At 39.3% G+C, this 16,657-nt stretch overlaps 1 protein-coding gene across 1 annotated transcript; it reads left to right on the top strand.

The window, feature by feature from the left end:
- The first annotated feature begins 3,982 nt into the window (after window positions 1-3,982).
- On the top strand, window positions 3,983-15,030 carry LOC139691756 (trypsin-1-like). The gene is made up of 5 exons (XM_071589605.1): window positions 3,983-4,291; window positions 6,953-7,127; window positions 8,202-8,507; window positions 9,271-9,484; window positions 14,842-15,030. Exons 1-5 carry the CDS (start codon window positions 4,144-4,146, stop codon window positions 15,028-15,030), a joined length of 1,032 nt encoding a protein of 343 aa, XP_071445706.1. The 5' UTR covers window positions 3,983-4,143.
- Window positions 15,031-16,657: the final 1,627 nt, after the last annotated feature.

The raw sequence follows: 16,657 nt of genomic DNA, 5'->3' as shown, positions 1-16,657 counted from the left end.
ATGAATTTTCACTTTTCTCTCACCCTTATTGAAAACGGCGATTGCCTAATTCCCATGAAAAGAGGAGCATTCCCGCAGATCTACATCCAAGCGTTCCGAGATATCTGGTGACTGTTTCGGTGTCAGTATCGTATCATGTTCAAATTAGGGCACTTGCGATGAATTTCGGAACGAAAACTATTCTAGAAATATTTTAGGCAAGGCATTTAATGAAGGAATGCAGAAAGTGTACAGAATTGAGAAAGGGTTTATTTCAGTGTAGGGTGTCAGGTTGTGTCGTTTTAAATACTCATAAATACTCAGACTCAGAAATATAACAGAGTTTAGGCAGAGCCCATCCAAAACCTACCTTAAACATTAGACTGCCTAATGATAATAATTAATTACCCATTTTGGGAGTGTCGCAGGTGCTGGAGTACTTTGCCGTAGATCCTAATGGTAGTGTGTGTGGCTTAGCCGGAAATAGTAAAATGTTTTCCTCTCATATCATTTTCTGTGTATCGTATGTGTATAATAAATCAATGTTTGGTTAGCCAACCAGTCTAGACCGTCATCCATTAGTTCATCAACTAATCCAAAGCTTGTATGTTTTAATTCCGGCTTTGAATATGATTTCCATTTAACTACTCCAGTAAGATTAATTTATGGCCGAGGGACAATGCTAGCTAATGTTACCACCTATGATATAATGACTGATACCACATTGTTGAAACATTATAGGGCTAATGTATTTTTATTAAAATTGACACGCAATAATGAGAATATTTTTCTTCAAAGTGCCCAAGTATTTAGCTAATCAAAATTTCAAAAAGGGCTTCAATTTAATTGAAATATTTTAGGAAAATAGTACGATTTCCCCAATATTGGTTTTGAATCAACAGTTTAACCATAAAAGACCTATAAATATTTGCATTTTCTTGCCTTTAACTTTGACACGAGTGATAAAAACTAAAAAATAGTTCAGTAATTAGCATCTAAGTTCATCTAGTAGTTATTAATTGCTGAGAATCATGCGTGGCATGGTGGAAATAGACCATAACACTGTTTGACGAAATCCTCCCCTTAAAAATGTATTTATTTCTATGGAGATTTGAGCAAATGTTTCAACATGCCTGATATGTAGCCAGTGTATTCTAAAAATAAGCCTAAATAATAACTTTCCTATTTTCTCTGATAGTATAATTACATTTAGTACGATGAGTATCCAATCTCTTTCCGAGTAGTATATTTCTGTTAATACCATCGCCTTTGCTGCCAATCATATTCTATTAATTTGCGATACCCTTTGTAAAATATTGCATCTAATATAAAACGATAACAAAGTGTATCGCGGTAGTTAATATAAGTAACTGATATTGCTAGTGCTATTCATTCATATTATAACGTGCATGTAAGAAGTTAAAATCTGAAAAAAGACAGATGATTTGATAGAAATTACTAGAAACTAATTATTCGGTTATATTAACACATAAAATTAAATTAAAAACCCCAAAGATTAATTTATCGTGAAAACCTTATTGAGCTGGAAATTATTGAGTGGAATAGGTTATAAATGTATTACCCAGGGCAAGCAGCACCCTTGGCTAGAAATCACATTTATTCATATTCATAAAATAATTCTGTTTATGTCAAAGAGAATAAAATTAAGTGACGTAAATGATATTAAACGAACAGAATTTATTTCAGGCAACATCTTATATCCAACCAATATGCAAAGAAACACAAGACGGGACAGATAAATCCACAAATGGAGCAGTGATAAATCACATCTACGTTACTTTCACCCTATGACCTATATCTGACGAGTTTTTTGAGCATCTCAAAAGTTTTGTGATGATAAATCACTGGTAGACATTACTAGGAAGAGTCTCCGAAAGTAGATAATGAATAAATCTCGATCCAACTTAACCTCATCTGATGACCTACATTCAGCCATTACCAGAACATATCCGAAATTAAACGATCCCTTAGATGATGTCATCAGCAAACAGTGCTTACCAAACGATAAGCTAGCTGACAGCCCCTCCCTTCTCCTCGCGTTTGATAGACATCGAGGAAATCCTCGTGCGGCTTTGATCTCCTTTTTATTCCGCGGGCCAGGGATAATTGAAAAAAGTAGGGCAGACCCTCCCTGCTATTTTTTTTCAGGACGAAGTGCACCGCCTGGGATAAAGCCAAAGCCGGTCGTGCGCGTGCATACGAGCATAATGCACTTCGTGCATTATGCTCGTATGCACGCGCATAATGCACGAAGCGTCATTCGTATGAGAATCAGCGTGAGTGAAACGAATGCGTCATTCGTTTCACTCACGCTGCACCTTGGGAAGACCCACCACCCCCCCCTCCTCCCTATTTCTCACCGCGCGTCAAAACATCTCGACGCAGACATGCACACACACACACACACCCACGCGTACAGTCCCAGCTGATCCAGTCAGCTCTATTACGTCCGTCACTTTCACTCACGCCGAACGGAAGCTCGCTAAATTGAATAAAGGAAAACCGAGCTCAAGGCGCCGTTGCAGGTTGCATTGCTGTCGTGTTCGTTCTGTGGTTTTTAATTTAATTTTTATTTTTTATCCCTCCTCGCGCGACCTTAAAGTGGTTTGAACTAGACCCACAAAACGCAAAAAAAAAGAATGAATAAAAAAAATGTAGGGACACGCGAAAACGTGCCGTAGAAGGCGGGAGAGGTGGGATGGTACCACCGCGTTATTGGCGATCGATTGGGGCAAGAAGATCAATTCTTTCAGAGATGGGAAGGGAAAATTAGTGATGGAAGGCCACGGAGAAAGGTGAGAGAGGGTGTTGCCAACTGTTCACTTTCCCTTTCTTTCCTCGAGAGTCCTTGCGCACGAGAACAAGGTGGGAATTATGGATGGCATGGAGGCGCGCTTGCCTTTTTGATGTCTCTGCGTCTTGCATTGCATCGACCGTGAAGTGCAAGCGATATCACATTGTGATGTTGTCCACTTAATAAAAATGTGACTTAAATGCAATGTTTTGCACAAGCATTACCTCCAATATAAATATTTGAAATATCTCTTATGTTAATACGTAATATCTCTCATTTTTATGTCGATTTTTTATGTGTAATAAATCAAAGTTACGGGAAGAGAGAGAGTGGGTATATGCAGCAATATTATGCACGCTAGTCACTATATAAAATGGCAATATGGATGTCATTCACTAAACGAAAATAATTCCAATTTGTTTTTGGTTCTTTCTGCAAATGCTGACTAGTCAGACTTCCACAGATGCCGCTATATACCCTAAAGAGTCATGTTGCCTGTAACAGGGCTTCCTAGTTAGCTGTACTGTTATCTTTCCACTTTTGTTATTTTATAAATTTTTGTTACTGTTACTATTTGCACAACTACTTGGAAAAATAAACACTATTTGACTTGATGACATTCGCTAGTATCAAACGGAAATTGGAAAATAAGCATACTACACTCCATAAAAATGTTATCACGCTGTAAAAACTTATTGCAATAGCAATGTGGCAAATATTTAATTACGAATCCGCCAGTAAAATCAGAAATATCCACCTTTTGCGATATATAGAAATTAAAATAGTACGGCACAACCGTAAACCTATTTTGGTGGAAGAGTGGGGGCGAAGGAGGGGAGAATGGGAAGAAATTTTCGTGCCCCGAGGCTGTCTCAAATTCTGAGTGAACGAGGAAAGCCAACTCTGTCAGCGCGTGTCGAGGGGTTCTCGCGGAGGGGGGAGGGGGCGTGCGTTGGGAGAGGGTTCGCGGAAGGGAGGGAGTCACTCTCGCTTACGGCTTTGCAGCGCCGATGGCAGTAGGCTGGTGGTGGGGAGAAAAAAAGGTGTAGGTCCCGTCCTTGAGCTCCGACTCTTAAATACTCGCGATACGTTTGTCAGGCAAGCATTCGTTCTCCCAGAGAGCAGCGGTTCGGACAAGCCCGCACCATCCGGGCTTCGACTGTTGCGGTTTCGGGATCCAAGAGGAGCGTTAGTTATATTACGACTCGATCGAGCGATCTCCGGAACAAATACGACAAGGAGTTTGAAAGTGGCAGCGGGAGTACTGAACGACCGGATACGACAAATTAAGGAGGGATAACAGAGCGGTCATCGGACGAGCAGCGAAATACGGCGATAAAGAGTGTTTTATGTTCGAGTTGATAGGAATTTTCGGAAGAATTTGCATTAAATCGAGGCGATTTGATCATCGCGGACTCGTCATGGCGTCGGCATTGAAATTCCTGGCCTTCGGCACCTTTGTTGCTCTATTAGGATGGGCGGAGGGAGCCAGAAATAGTAAGTAGACCAAAGGATAATTTCTATTTTTTCCACAAGTCTCAATTTCTCCTATGTGCTACTAAAAATTTAATCAAAGACTTTAGGAAGCGGTGTCAAACTTCTAAATGTAAATATCCCCTGAGATTGACTGTTTTCTCATGAATAGAAAACAAACCATACTACTTGGACTTGGCGAATGAGAATAGATAGTGCAAAAATGACAAAAATTGCACTTTAAATCATAATTGCATAGTTTTAAAAGCATGCATGAAAACATATACTAGGTATTTAATGGTAGTAGCTATCGCCAGCCCATGACATGCCATTTCGTGTAAATTCATAACCAAATAATATAGTTAATTATGAACTAAACGAAGATTAATGGCGCGGATAACGGAAGTGCTTTGCCAATGTCAAATCCATTCCTGTGGTATTTCATAATCAAAACCGAAACCGAATCCACCTGTTGAAAATCCATTTTCTTATGTCAAAATGAAATTCCATTGAGTAATTAATTATTCGAGAGGCTGATGCTATCGATCGTGAAGGGCGGGCGATATTATTCTGAGGATGTTTTTTGGTGAAATTGTTTGTCCTAGATCACAATTATTAAGTTTACTCGCAAAAGCTGCTGCGACAGGCGATGTAGGCGGCAACACCATCCCGCGCTCTGAAGATGGATTGATGACTTAATCAGCGCGTACTATATGGTGCGTAGTAATCCGTAACGTCACTTCACCTCGAAACATGACACACTTTCTATTCAGAACAAAATTTATCTCTAACATTTATTTGTTCTCAAGTACGTCAATCAAACTCGATGTGTGCAGGTGAGTGAAATGGCACCTGATGCGGAGCCGCATCGCTTTATCACACATCACGCCTAAAAGGATTGTCGACACGCGCTATCGATCTGAGGAGCAGATGCCCCACTTCAATCAGTGAAATTTCCTACCCACCTGTATTATGTCAAGGCTGTTCGAATGCAATTCTGAATGTCGAAATTGTCGATTTTATGCCCGTCCCGTTAAAATCATAAGATAAATAAACTTAATTAGACGGGGCAAAGTAGGCAATTATTTTCGGAGACAGTTTCAACAAGGACACGGGGGTAGTAGGTCCTTGGTAAAGAGATTCGGATAGGTCGCGAGCGAATTTGAAATTTTCTGTGCCATTATAATTAACTTTCCAAACCTATCTACGGCACTAATCCTCGACTAATGCCCTAAAAATCATTCATGAATAGCTCCTATTTCTATGTCTAAGAAATTAACTTTAAGGCGGCCATTAAATTGAGGATTGTTATTGAATTAAATATATTGTCCTCGACCTTGTGTAAAAGATTAAAAAGAACATTTAAAATGTCATTTTCTCATCTATATCTCGGGAATTTTCACCCTTTAAGCGAGTTTATGTTCAAGAAAAAACTTAATTTCAGCTTAAAATCATTTAATATACCTAACAGGGATGAATATTTGACACCGTAGTTGGTATCTGAAACTATTGTATCACAAAATATGGATTCGTAGGATTTTATTTATCTCAATGATTAATTATCCGTTCACAAGTAGTTCATTAGTAGTTCATAAATTCTTTACAGTGAACTCTAAATTATTATATTTGGAATCAAGCTCTCTAACAGGTATTGTAAAACAATTGTTAAGAACTCACGAATTGTAGCTCGTTATCATGGATGGGAACAGTTTCGCCGATAAAATAAAATTACTCCAAAACGCAATCTTTCATAGATTTTTCCTCAATTTTCATGTTTTTATTTGAGGCTAACTCGTTATTTCCTAACCGGTTTTCATCATTAGGCTTCCCAACACAAAGAAAAGTATTCTTTTTCAAAAGGATCTCATTCATAATTAAACATTTTTACTTTTTGTGGGGACAAAACAAAGATTTACTCTTCGCTATGGATTCGCTCATTAAACATAAAGCGACTTCATATAATATGATCTTCTGGGTCTTTGTTTGCTCTGGTCAAATATTTTACATATTATAGTTTAATGACATATCAATTTTAGTTTATGACTCTTTTTGTCAATAACATAGGGACTTGTAAATTTATAGAGTACTGGGAAGAATATTTTGGTTCCGATTTGATTATTGATTAATTATTAATTTCAAGGTAAAACATTTCTTTCCGTAGTGCTGGAAATTTTTGAAATGCCTAATGTAATCACTTTAGAGAAAATGACCCACTTCAAGAGTCTTCGATAATTGAGATTTATTTTTAATGAACTCGAAGTTAAAACAGCAATAAATTTTTAATTTAGAGGATCCAGACCCTTTGAAACGGCATTAATCCAAACCTTTAGAACCGAGGAATTCTTCCCAGTTCATTTTAATCTAAAATTGATTAAATGGTTCGTGAGAAATAAGGAGCATTTTCTCTTGGCACAAGCGCTCATTATCTACGTAGTATGCTTTTGGCTTCGAGCCCATAGTCGATCAATGGACCCACACAAATTTTACTGCCTCATGATTAACTTTAGAAATTTTCACTGGCAAGTAATTACGGCTGGTGGATTCGGTGAGAGATTTTTCCCCCGGGCACTGGAAGGGAATAGGTCAAGGGAGCCTTATATTAAACCGGCGTGTACTGTGGAGTACACCGGATGGTTCCGACGGCGGAGAATATACAAATAAACTAATTCCCATCTTCTCTTTCAGTGGCGGACGTGCCGTGTGGTCGATCCAATCGGAAGGGGAGGATAGTTGGGGGTGTGACTGCGGAGCGGGGAGAATTCCCGTGGCTAGTGTCCATCACACGGCGCGGAGGGCACTTCTGTGGCGGCACGTTGCTCAACAAGAATTGGGTTCTGACCGCGGCTCATTGCCTCTGCAGGTGAGGAGAAATGTGTCTTGGTGATTGATCGGCATCGGATAAAACACCAGAAAACTGATATTCGTCAAGGAAAAAACATTCAGATTACGTGTCCGGGTTATTCTGGAGGGTGAGGTGCCCATCTGGTAACCCATGGTTCGATGTTTGTTCGAGACCCGCTTTGGTCATTCGTGTTGTGTGTTCCACCCTTGGGATGAAGTGAGAGGGGAAAAGCCGAGAGTGGCTCGTGTGTATCCCAGGGGCAGACACCCCAACAGATGGAATAATGGCAGAATAAAATTATTTTGATTGAGATTATTCTTTTAATATCGTTGTGTGAGTAAAAAAGTCTTTCCAGTAAACAATAGTTTCCCTTATTTGGTTAACATTGAGAAACTTGACCAAAATAAGGTCATAATGGAAGGCAATTGCAAGATTTCATCTGATAGTTGTAAAATACTTGGCATAAGTCCTTTGTGGTTACGTCACTAAATTCTATGGGCAGCAAACCCTTTAAAACTCTGAGCTACATGTATCATCACATGGGGATGAAGGGGTACCGAATAAAATGAATGAGAAAGGCATTCAAAAACGATCGCATTTATTGAGACTGGTGCACTTCGATTTTCGCGGCATCTGGTATTAAGTATTTCACATAGCTGGGAATTCTGGGTTTCTTTGCAACCATAGTATGCCTAAGACCATGTATTTGTGTTAATTCATATTTTTTACCTTCTTTCTCATTATATGTCAGAGCATATTTAGTGAAGGCATTGGCATTCACATCCACCATTAATTCTCTATGCTGAATATGCGCTGCTTTCCCTGATACAACGTCCAAAAACTTGTAAGAACTACTGACAACACTACATTCATGAACAATCATGAACCTGGATATGTGCCTACTTTTGCCAATTTTTTACCAAAAAAGTTCTGTGAGAAGGATGCGATCATAAGTCTGATATTGGCTTTTGGAGTGTGGTACTGTCTAAAGTAAACGAAAATATTGATTTAATGTATTAAAAAAATAGCAGCTTAAGGAACACTCAATTGCCATATACATTGTTTAACATGTCCGACCCATGCCTTTTTTAGTGGTCCAGTTCGGCTACCTATGACTCAAATCCGAGTTACTGTGGGAGAATACGATTTAACCAACAAAGATTCGGCGCTGCGGAAACAAGAGATCCCAGTGGCGGAAGCTGTTCTGCACCCGGCCTATGAGTGCCCCGGGTACACGCATGACATCGCCTTACTCCGGCTCCAGTCTCCAATAGTCTGGTCGGATTCCGCTTGGCCGGCATGTTTGCCCGAACCCACTGGCTTGGGAAAGGTCGGCATCATCTCCGAAGACGACCAACAAATTCGAAGGTCTGCAGCAGGGCAGTCACGTGGAGAGAGGTAAATAATCTCGCGTTTCCAAATGGAAGTGGACGGGGAAAGAGTTGACGAATTAAAAACGGGTTGAGAGTTGAAAAATTAAATGCCCGAGGTAACTGAATGTCACGTTCTCCTTGTTAATTTACTGTCGGATGCTCTGTTATTAATGCTATGATTCTCGGAGTCGATGCGATGAATATCAAAATAGACGTGGAGAGATAAATTCTGGGAATAGAGATAATTTGTTTTGATAAATCTACGGAAATTATACAGCATCCAATCTCAGTCTGTTTAAAGATTATGGCCAGAAACTATTCATTTGCAATTTATCAGTATGTTTCTCACCGTTATAACAATTCCGTGCATCCAGAGTTAATTAAAGTAATAGTAAACCTGCTGAAAATTCACTCTCCTTTCACATCGAAATAATAACTTTGCTTCCTCTGTCTCTCACTGAATATATCATACATTAAATAAAAAGCAATGGAATATGTATTCGTTCGATCGTGTTTTTAATTATTTACACCATCGCTCACACAATTGAATACGTCTTTTTGTCTAAAATCATTAAATAGGTGCAATATCTTTTCTAGGAACAGTCACTGACAAGAATAGTCTACATTTATGATAACTAAGCTAATATCAGAAATATTATCGTTATAAAAGTTTTTCGCGACACTGCTTGGATTTTAATCAACTTGGCATTTATTCCGTATCACTTAAAAAATCTAATCAAAAAAAGCGAACCTTTAATTAAAATGTGATTTGTTTCCTTTCGCCACAGGTTCATCCAATGGGAAGCAACAGCCGCGGGTTGGGGTTGGCTTCACGAGAATTCCGCCAAGGGAGGAAGGGCGGACAAACTGCAAAAGGTCTCGGTGGTCATCGTCGACAACGATCAGTGCCTTGACTGGTATCACTCCCAGGGAAAGAAAATAAAGATATTGGATTCCCAGATGTGTGCCGGACACGAGAATGGAGGAAGGGACTCTTGCTGGGTTAGTATTAAACACAACCTAATAGACAGAATTTTTTGCAAGGTATTTTATTCCCCTAAAAGTAAACTATAGTGAGTTATTTTCTTTTCAAGTATTTGGACGCTTCATTCTCATACATAGCTTCCCTTCTGCTGAAAATGGTGACTCTGACTAAGATAATTTTTTGCGTGCTTAAATTAAGTGACTTAATGAAGTGGCACAATATTCCACAATGCCATAAATTAATACTAAACGAAGTGGTTAAATTCTCCCTGGTTATGCTATATTTGTTTAGTAAGGATTGACACTTCCTTAAACATGAATGTTTATCAGTTCGTCCCATTCGGGTAAGCGTGAAATTAGAAGTAGTTTTTATAGTAGAAGACCGACAGCTAAAGTCATTTGCGGGAAAGGATGAAGGGTGGAGACTAACCCGGAGTTGGCATTAGCCTACTCTTGTCGAAAGGTGCCAAGGGGTCCGTAGTGTAATGTCCCATCCGACGGACGTCGTGCTCATTCCAAGTGCTCTCCACGAAGCACCTCAAACAGATATCGGGATACCACTGAACAATTTGTTGTCTCCAGGGTTGGAGCCCGGGCCCTCTCGGTGGGAATAGCGCAAAATTTGTTGAACTTTACTGTATGAGGTTTTTTCGGAATAAGTCAATGCCTATTAAGTATAAATACCAGGAATGTCATGCGGATAAATAAAAGAAACATAAATTCGTAAGTTTTAGCAACGAATGTATAACATTTAATAAAGTCGGTTAACGTAGAAAATACGCTTCGTCAACCATTGCAATGAAATGGTATAAATTTACTCTTTGACGTTTATTTAGTATGTGAGCAAAGGGAAACTCTTACTGCTTTCTCCGTGAAATTTAAATAATTTCATCCCACACTGCAAGACAATAGAAACCTCCAAAAAAATATCATCTGCTTCTTGAAAGACATCTTATATAGTAATTTTCCCTCTCTTTTTGGAAGATAGAGGTTATTCACAGTTGTAATAAGGAAGGCATAAGCATTTTGGCATAGAAATAAATTTCTCTAAAGAATAATCTTTCAAATAAAGAATGCCGGCGGTCAGTGTTCGGTTGGTCTCCAGATAATATTTTATGCATCAGTACCCTCTCACATTAATTCCCATTTGTCGTTACTCAATAAAGAACGTGTAATTGTTACGTCCAGGGATTTTACAGGCACGATCAGATAAAATTCACCGAAATCCCATATGAATTTTAAATCCAGCTCGAGTATATGATTTCATCGTTCGTCAACTTTAATTAACAAACTCTACTAACTTGTGTCAACAGGTTAAAAAAAGAGGAAATATGGGAGAGCTACTAATTTCTCGTATTTTTTGCAAGGAAAAACAATTTTATCCCTCCACTGACAAATTCTTTCGAGAGTTAACGATGTCATCGCTTATCTGTGAAGCTGACTGTAGTGGGCCCGAACGTATATTTTTAAATAAATAATAGAACGCTTGAGCAAATAATCTATCGAAAATTTTAGATGGATTCCCTATTGGTGACTCACTCAAAAGAATTTTGATCATTGTTTTCCAAGCAAAGCCCCACCCGGTTTGGACTTTTTTGTTTTTTTATCATATTTTTCTTGACGCAATGTTTACAGTGAGATGTTACTTAGAATATCCAAGTATTAAAACATAATTCTACTAACACGACAACATGATTTTAATAAAATTACCGACTGAATAATATTAAATTGTTAACCGATATAATTACCGGTAGAAAGAATGCATTGAATTAAATACTAAAATATTAGTCAAACCATGGTAAACTTAAATGAATTACTAATAATACGTCATTTGTAAGGAAAACATTGTATAAGAACCTCCAGTTTGTTTTGACTTATAAGTAAATAGATCCTTGGCGTTCTTAAACCGTGCTCTCTTTTGCGCAATATGTAATTAATCTCTTGAAATGGAAATCTCTGCAAATGATTCAAGTAGTTACTTCAGCCGTTGATCCAAGTTTTCCGGTTTTGATCGTCTCATACTTTCGATTGTTAGAGCGCCCACCTCTTGCGCCTTTCCACACATTATCTAATGCACCAACATCATCTCCTCATAGCTAATAAAGGTGAAAAGAATTGAACATGTAGGTATACGCTGATTTAAGTAGGTTAAGTTAAGATTTTAAGTGTTCAAGTCGCCCATAACGATTAATGCGTATTTTCGATTGCTCACAGAAACACCGCCGTTTATAAATTATCCCGACGAATAAAATTTATTTTCTTGAAGGTTCTTAAAATAAAAACCAAAATTCAATTTTCATTCTAAAGTAGTTGATAGTTTACAAGTTTAAAACTGAAAATAGAATCTCGTGTATGTGATTAGTTCAATTAGTTGATATTATTATTAAGGATTTGTGTAACATTAGCGAAAACCAGATTTTTCTTCTTAATGTAAAAAGGGATTTAATAATCGCTGAATTCCTAATGTGATATATTGACTATTTCAGAATTTATATTAACTCAGTGATCGATTATTTGTTAATATGATTAAGAGCATAGTTATCGTTAAATTATAATATAAGATAGTAGAAATCAGTATTATCATATATTGTTTTAATCTAATCCCACAGATTGAAAAAATTATCTAAAGAAGGTTTCCTTTTTTATGTAGTCCCAGAAAATGTTATTAAGTATTGAGCCACTAAATAAAACGACTAAAAGCAATATGTTGCCATAAGCGACACAATGTTAAATGGACAGGTTCGTGTAGGTCCGTCGTTTGATTGAGATATTTCCGCTTACATTACGTGTGCGATGGCCAATAAATTTTTTCAAAGAAAAATGTCGCATTTTCTCGTCATTTCACGTAAAAATTGGCGACAAAATGCACTCTTTGAACAGTTTCTGTCATTGCTGCATTAATTTCACGATAGCTGTGTCGTACTGCAGTCGGGCCAACTTGGGAAAATAACTCAAAAACGCCAATTACGGGGTTTCTATATCGATAAGCATCGAGTTAAATGGCGCCAATTTTTGCCACACTACTGCCATAAAATCAGATCGGTAACTCGAAACAAAGGCCAATCGGGCAACGAATCAGACCAAAATAAAAACAGTCCTCTTCCACGCGAAGCGTTTCGATCAAAAAGTGTCCCGTTAGACGCTCTGGACTTTAAAATCACATTCGCGAGTGGTATCTTCAAAAAATCGATCGCAAACCGTTCCAAGTACTGCAGCTGAGCCCCGAGGTGCGACCCTCCGCCCTTCTGAAAAAAAAGAAAGGAAGAAAATAAACTCAACCTTCTCAGCCCATTCACAGCTCCCTTTAAAGCGTGCGTTGCGTCACCCGTCACGTTCCTACTCAAGCTCTCAAGGACGCATGACCTCAAATGGAGCCCAGCTCCTCCCTTCCAACGCGGCGTTAATTCAGCGCCTCCTCCTCCTCGCCCTCCCCCCTCGTTTTCCGCCCTTACATAACTTTCTCTCTCGCGTACTCACACATACAGTTCCCCCCCTCCTGTCCCCCTCTATCTCTCTTTCTCTCTCTCTCTACCTCTCCCTTTCCCCTCGATCGCACCCCTCCCTCCCCCGCCTGCTTTCACTCTTTCACTAAATTCCGCGGAACAATCGGCTCACTCCCCGGACCAGATTACTGCAGGAGGCTCCTGTTAATTTTTTTCCTCTATCTCTTTCTCTCTCTCTCTCTGCCCCAGTTTTTTCCCGAAAGCGGAGAGGCGCCGCGTTGTTGAGCAAAAGATACGTTCTCCCGTGCATAAGCGTGCCATCAGCCGGGGGAGGGAAGGAAGATTATAGTGGGTGTGTTCGTGGGGCGGTGGGTGGGAATAAATAAATATTCGCGAGCGAAAAAAAAAATTTACGTAAAAAAAAAGGTGGCGACAAAAGTGGGATGTGTGGGGGAGAAAAATGAAGGAGCCCGGGGCAGTTGCAATGTTTTGACCCCTATTCCCCCGCTCGGACTCGGGGATTCTCTCACTTCCTAAACTGGCGCACGTGCTTCAGCTCGTGCGCGACTTGGTCTGTTTATTTTTTTCCTTGTTTTTTACTCCATCCCTCCTCCCTCACGTTTCCCTCGTTTTCCCTTTTCTCTTCCCCCCCCCCTCTGCGCGACTTACCGTACCCACACCCCATCCGGCGCTAGGCTCATAACCTGCCTCACACCAATGGGACCCCCGAACCCACACCACTCCTGCCCGCTCTCCGACGCTCTCTTGTTTTTCTCCTTTTATTTATTTATTTATTTCTGCAGCTTTCCTCCGTTTGTTTTGAAAACGTTGGGGCGCAGGTGTCAATGGTGGTGGCAGCCATACCCTCATTACTCCCATTCCAATTTTCGAAATCGTCAAAAATTATGAAGACGTTATCGAAGGCATTATTAAGTGTGGTAACGCTAGAGGGAGGTGGATCAGAGGAGTGGGAGGTGGAGGGAGTGCGCGTCAGTTTAAAAGGGTAAACATTGACGGTGTGTGGGCGTGTCAATTCGCTCCAATTTCCATCCGCAAGTCGGAGCGCTCAGCGCGGCTTCTCTTGTTTTTTTTTCGATCCTTAACCTCTTTACCGTGTTTTCCATAAATTGTGTGTTGTTTACGGAAACATCCGTCCTGGTTGAAATTTCTTCGCTGTCATTTCCCCCGACAGTTATGGAAAAAAATAGAGGTTGTGTTTTTGTGAAAACGTATCGACTCTTCGAGAAAATCATTTCGCCACAATTTTTCGTATCGATGCTCAAGTTAAGAGAACGACATAATCGGCACCGCACCTTGAGTAAACATATGCGCTTCGGAACTGAGGCCCATTTATTGCACGCCCGCATGTATACGAACGCAGGCATTGTTTGCGGTAGCGTTAATCAATTGGAAATATGGGCTGTTTTATATTTTCAAATACTTCCGAACTGGGGATTATGTGGGCAAGTCCCTCGTGTTATATCTGGGATGTTCTTATCTAAATTATCATCTGTTAACAAGGTAGAAATAAGGTAAAAAAATCGTGAAGGAATTAGATTTTATTAATTCTACTATATGTGTGAATTGGCAGCATATACCTATAAATTCCTACCTGCAGAAAATCATTTGTGTACATAATCAAGTTTGTTGAGGAATGTGAGTTCTGAGATTCTCGGTCTTTTTCATTATATAATGCTATTAAAATATTATATTTGATCCCCAGCAGTTATTATTCAGGTCCATCACGTTTATTCAGGTCATTTAGGTGAAGATATAAATGAAACGATGATGACATTTTTCATCAACTGAGATAGGATATAATGTTCATCCATTGGTCGCAGTACTAATGTCATGCCGACCTAATTAGGGAACAGTTTGGAGTCTGGTAAAACGAAAATCTCATTCCCGTACTCTCTATCTGTGCATCCTTAGGCCGACAGCGGTGGCCCTCTTATGGTGGACGGTCATAACGGTCCTGTGGTCGTGGTCGGCGTGGTGTCCACTGGGATCGGATGCGCGCGGCCCAAACTCCCCGGGCTGTACACCAGGATCTCCGAATACATGGACTGGATTGAAGAGAACGTACAGAACACGGTGGAGAGATCTCGCCAGCTCCAGTAGCTGTGACACTCGCCAGCGTCGGTTCGCCCTGATGTGATCTGTGGACGTACTGTCCCTTCCGAATTGACTCTACAGAATTTCAAGTGCGTCACTCTGTGACCGGTGAGCTGTGGTTGATGGGCCCACCGGGTGCTGCTTAATGTGTTTTCAAGCAGCAGAGCGTTGTGGTGCCGTGGTTTTGGCCGAGCCAAAAACTCGAGGCTGTGAAATTTTCGTCATGTTAATCGTTAATTTATTTTATTTATATCCACGCGTGATCGTTAGTCATTTTTATCAAGGCCGCAATTATTTCCCTGCCTGTGGAGGGTTTAAAAAGGCTGATAATTTCAGTGTGCCTTTGTAGTAAGATCTACATTTTTTTTTAAATAATGTTCGATGAATAGATTATATTTGATTTCGTTCCGAGAAGTTAGTGTTTTGCTGACTAGGTGAAGGCATAAAACCTCATGGAAAGCTTTTACTATTGAATTGGATGTTCATTAATAATGCGAACCTATTTCTATTGTTTTTACTAAAGTTCCTCAGCGAAAATCCGAGAAAAAAATTTTCCTATGGATGAGTCATTTATTTCATAATAATCACAAAAGGATGTCATTTTTTTGAAAGATAAATAGTTGCATCGTTCAACAGCATACCGGATTTGAGTTCCCGGCGGTAGACTGTCATTTAATGATAGCATCGAACGCGGTGTGCACAGCTGAAAAGCCCTCAGCTTTTCAATTTCGCAAACGAAACTCGGCCAAACGCAGCAGTATGTAGGTGAGGCACCGGTTGTCACCAGTTTGAAAGACACCATTTAATTGCAATAATCATTATCCTACTTTCTTTAGAGCTGGAAACCCTCAATTAAAAATGCATCCTCCGAAATTCTCATATTTTCCATGATTTTCAAGTGAATATTTTCCAAAGCTCGCTAAAATATTGAAGGAAAATTTTTCCTCGGAAAGTTGTACCCTTAGTTATGACTTTTAACGTTAGATTAAATACTTCGCCCGCTTATTTTATAAATAAGAAAATAATTTTTGAAGCATTGGACTGCTTTTTTTGCTCGGCAAATTACAAAGGTTTCTGTTTTAAGAGACCTCGTAAGAGTGTTGTCAAATATGTTTTTTTCATTTTTATACCTTCACATATATCGTGGTTAACATCGTTGACAATGTTTGATTGTCAGATAAATCACGATCTAAGCAGGTGGATTCCATAATATTTATGGTGTTAAATGAGGTTCGCAAGACATGAATTGCAACTAATCGCGTTGCGATATCGTAATATTTGGATGCGTGGTCAGAAATAAATTTCGAATGGCTTAAGCGTTTCCCGAGAAATATACATCAATACCAATTTAAAATTTGAATATGTTCGAGCGATCAAGTTCTTTTGAACTTAGAATGTGGATCGAAAATTTTGGCAATATTTTTGTTAGCCAGAGGCTTACATTTTTCCACACAATTCGAGTAAATTTCCAAAGAGGTGTTATTCTACCTTGTAGACTTTTTGTGATGTTATCTTTTAACCTTAAGTTTTTGGTATGCTCTTAAATTTTATTCACATGATATTTATTTTTATAAAATGTACCCGAAGAAAAGGTCCAAATTATTGTTAATTGGAATACTTTCTTGCTCAAGGG

The sequence above is a fragment of the Hetaerina americana genome, unplaced genomic scaffold (assembly GCF_022747635.1).
Source record: "Hetaerina americana unplaced genomic scaffold, ioHetAmer1.1.p SCAF_393, whole genome shotgun sequence".
NCBI lineage: Eukaryota > Metazoa > Arthropoda > Insecta > Odonata > Calopterygidae > Hetaerina > Hetaerina americana.
The sequence above is the reverse complement of the archived record's forward strand: the minus strand, read 5'-3'. Positions and strand labels throughout refer to the sequence as shown.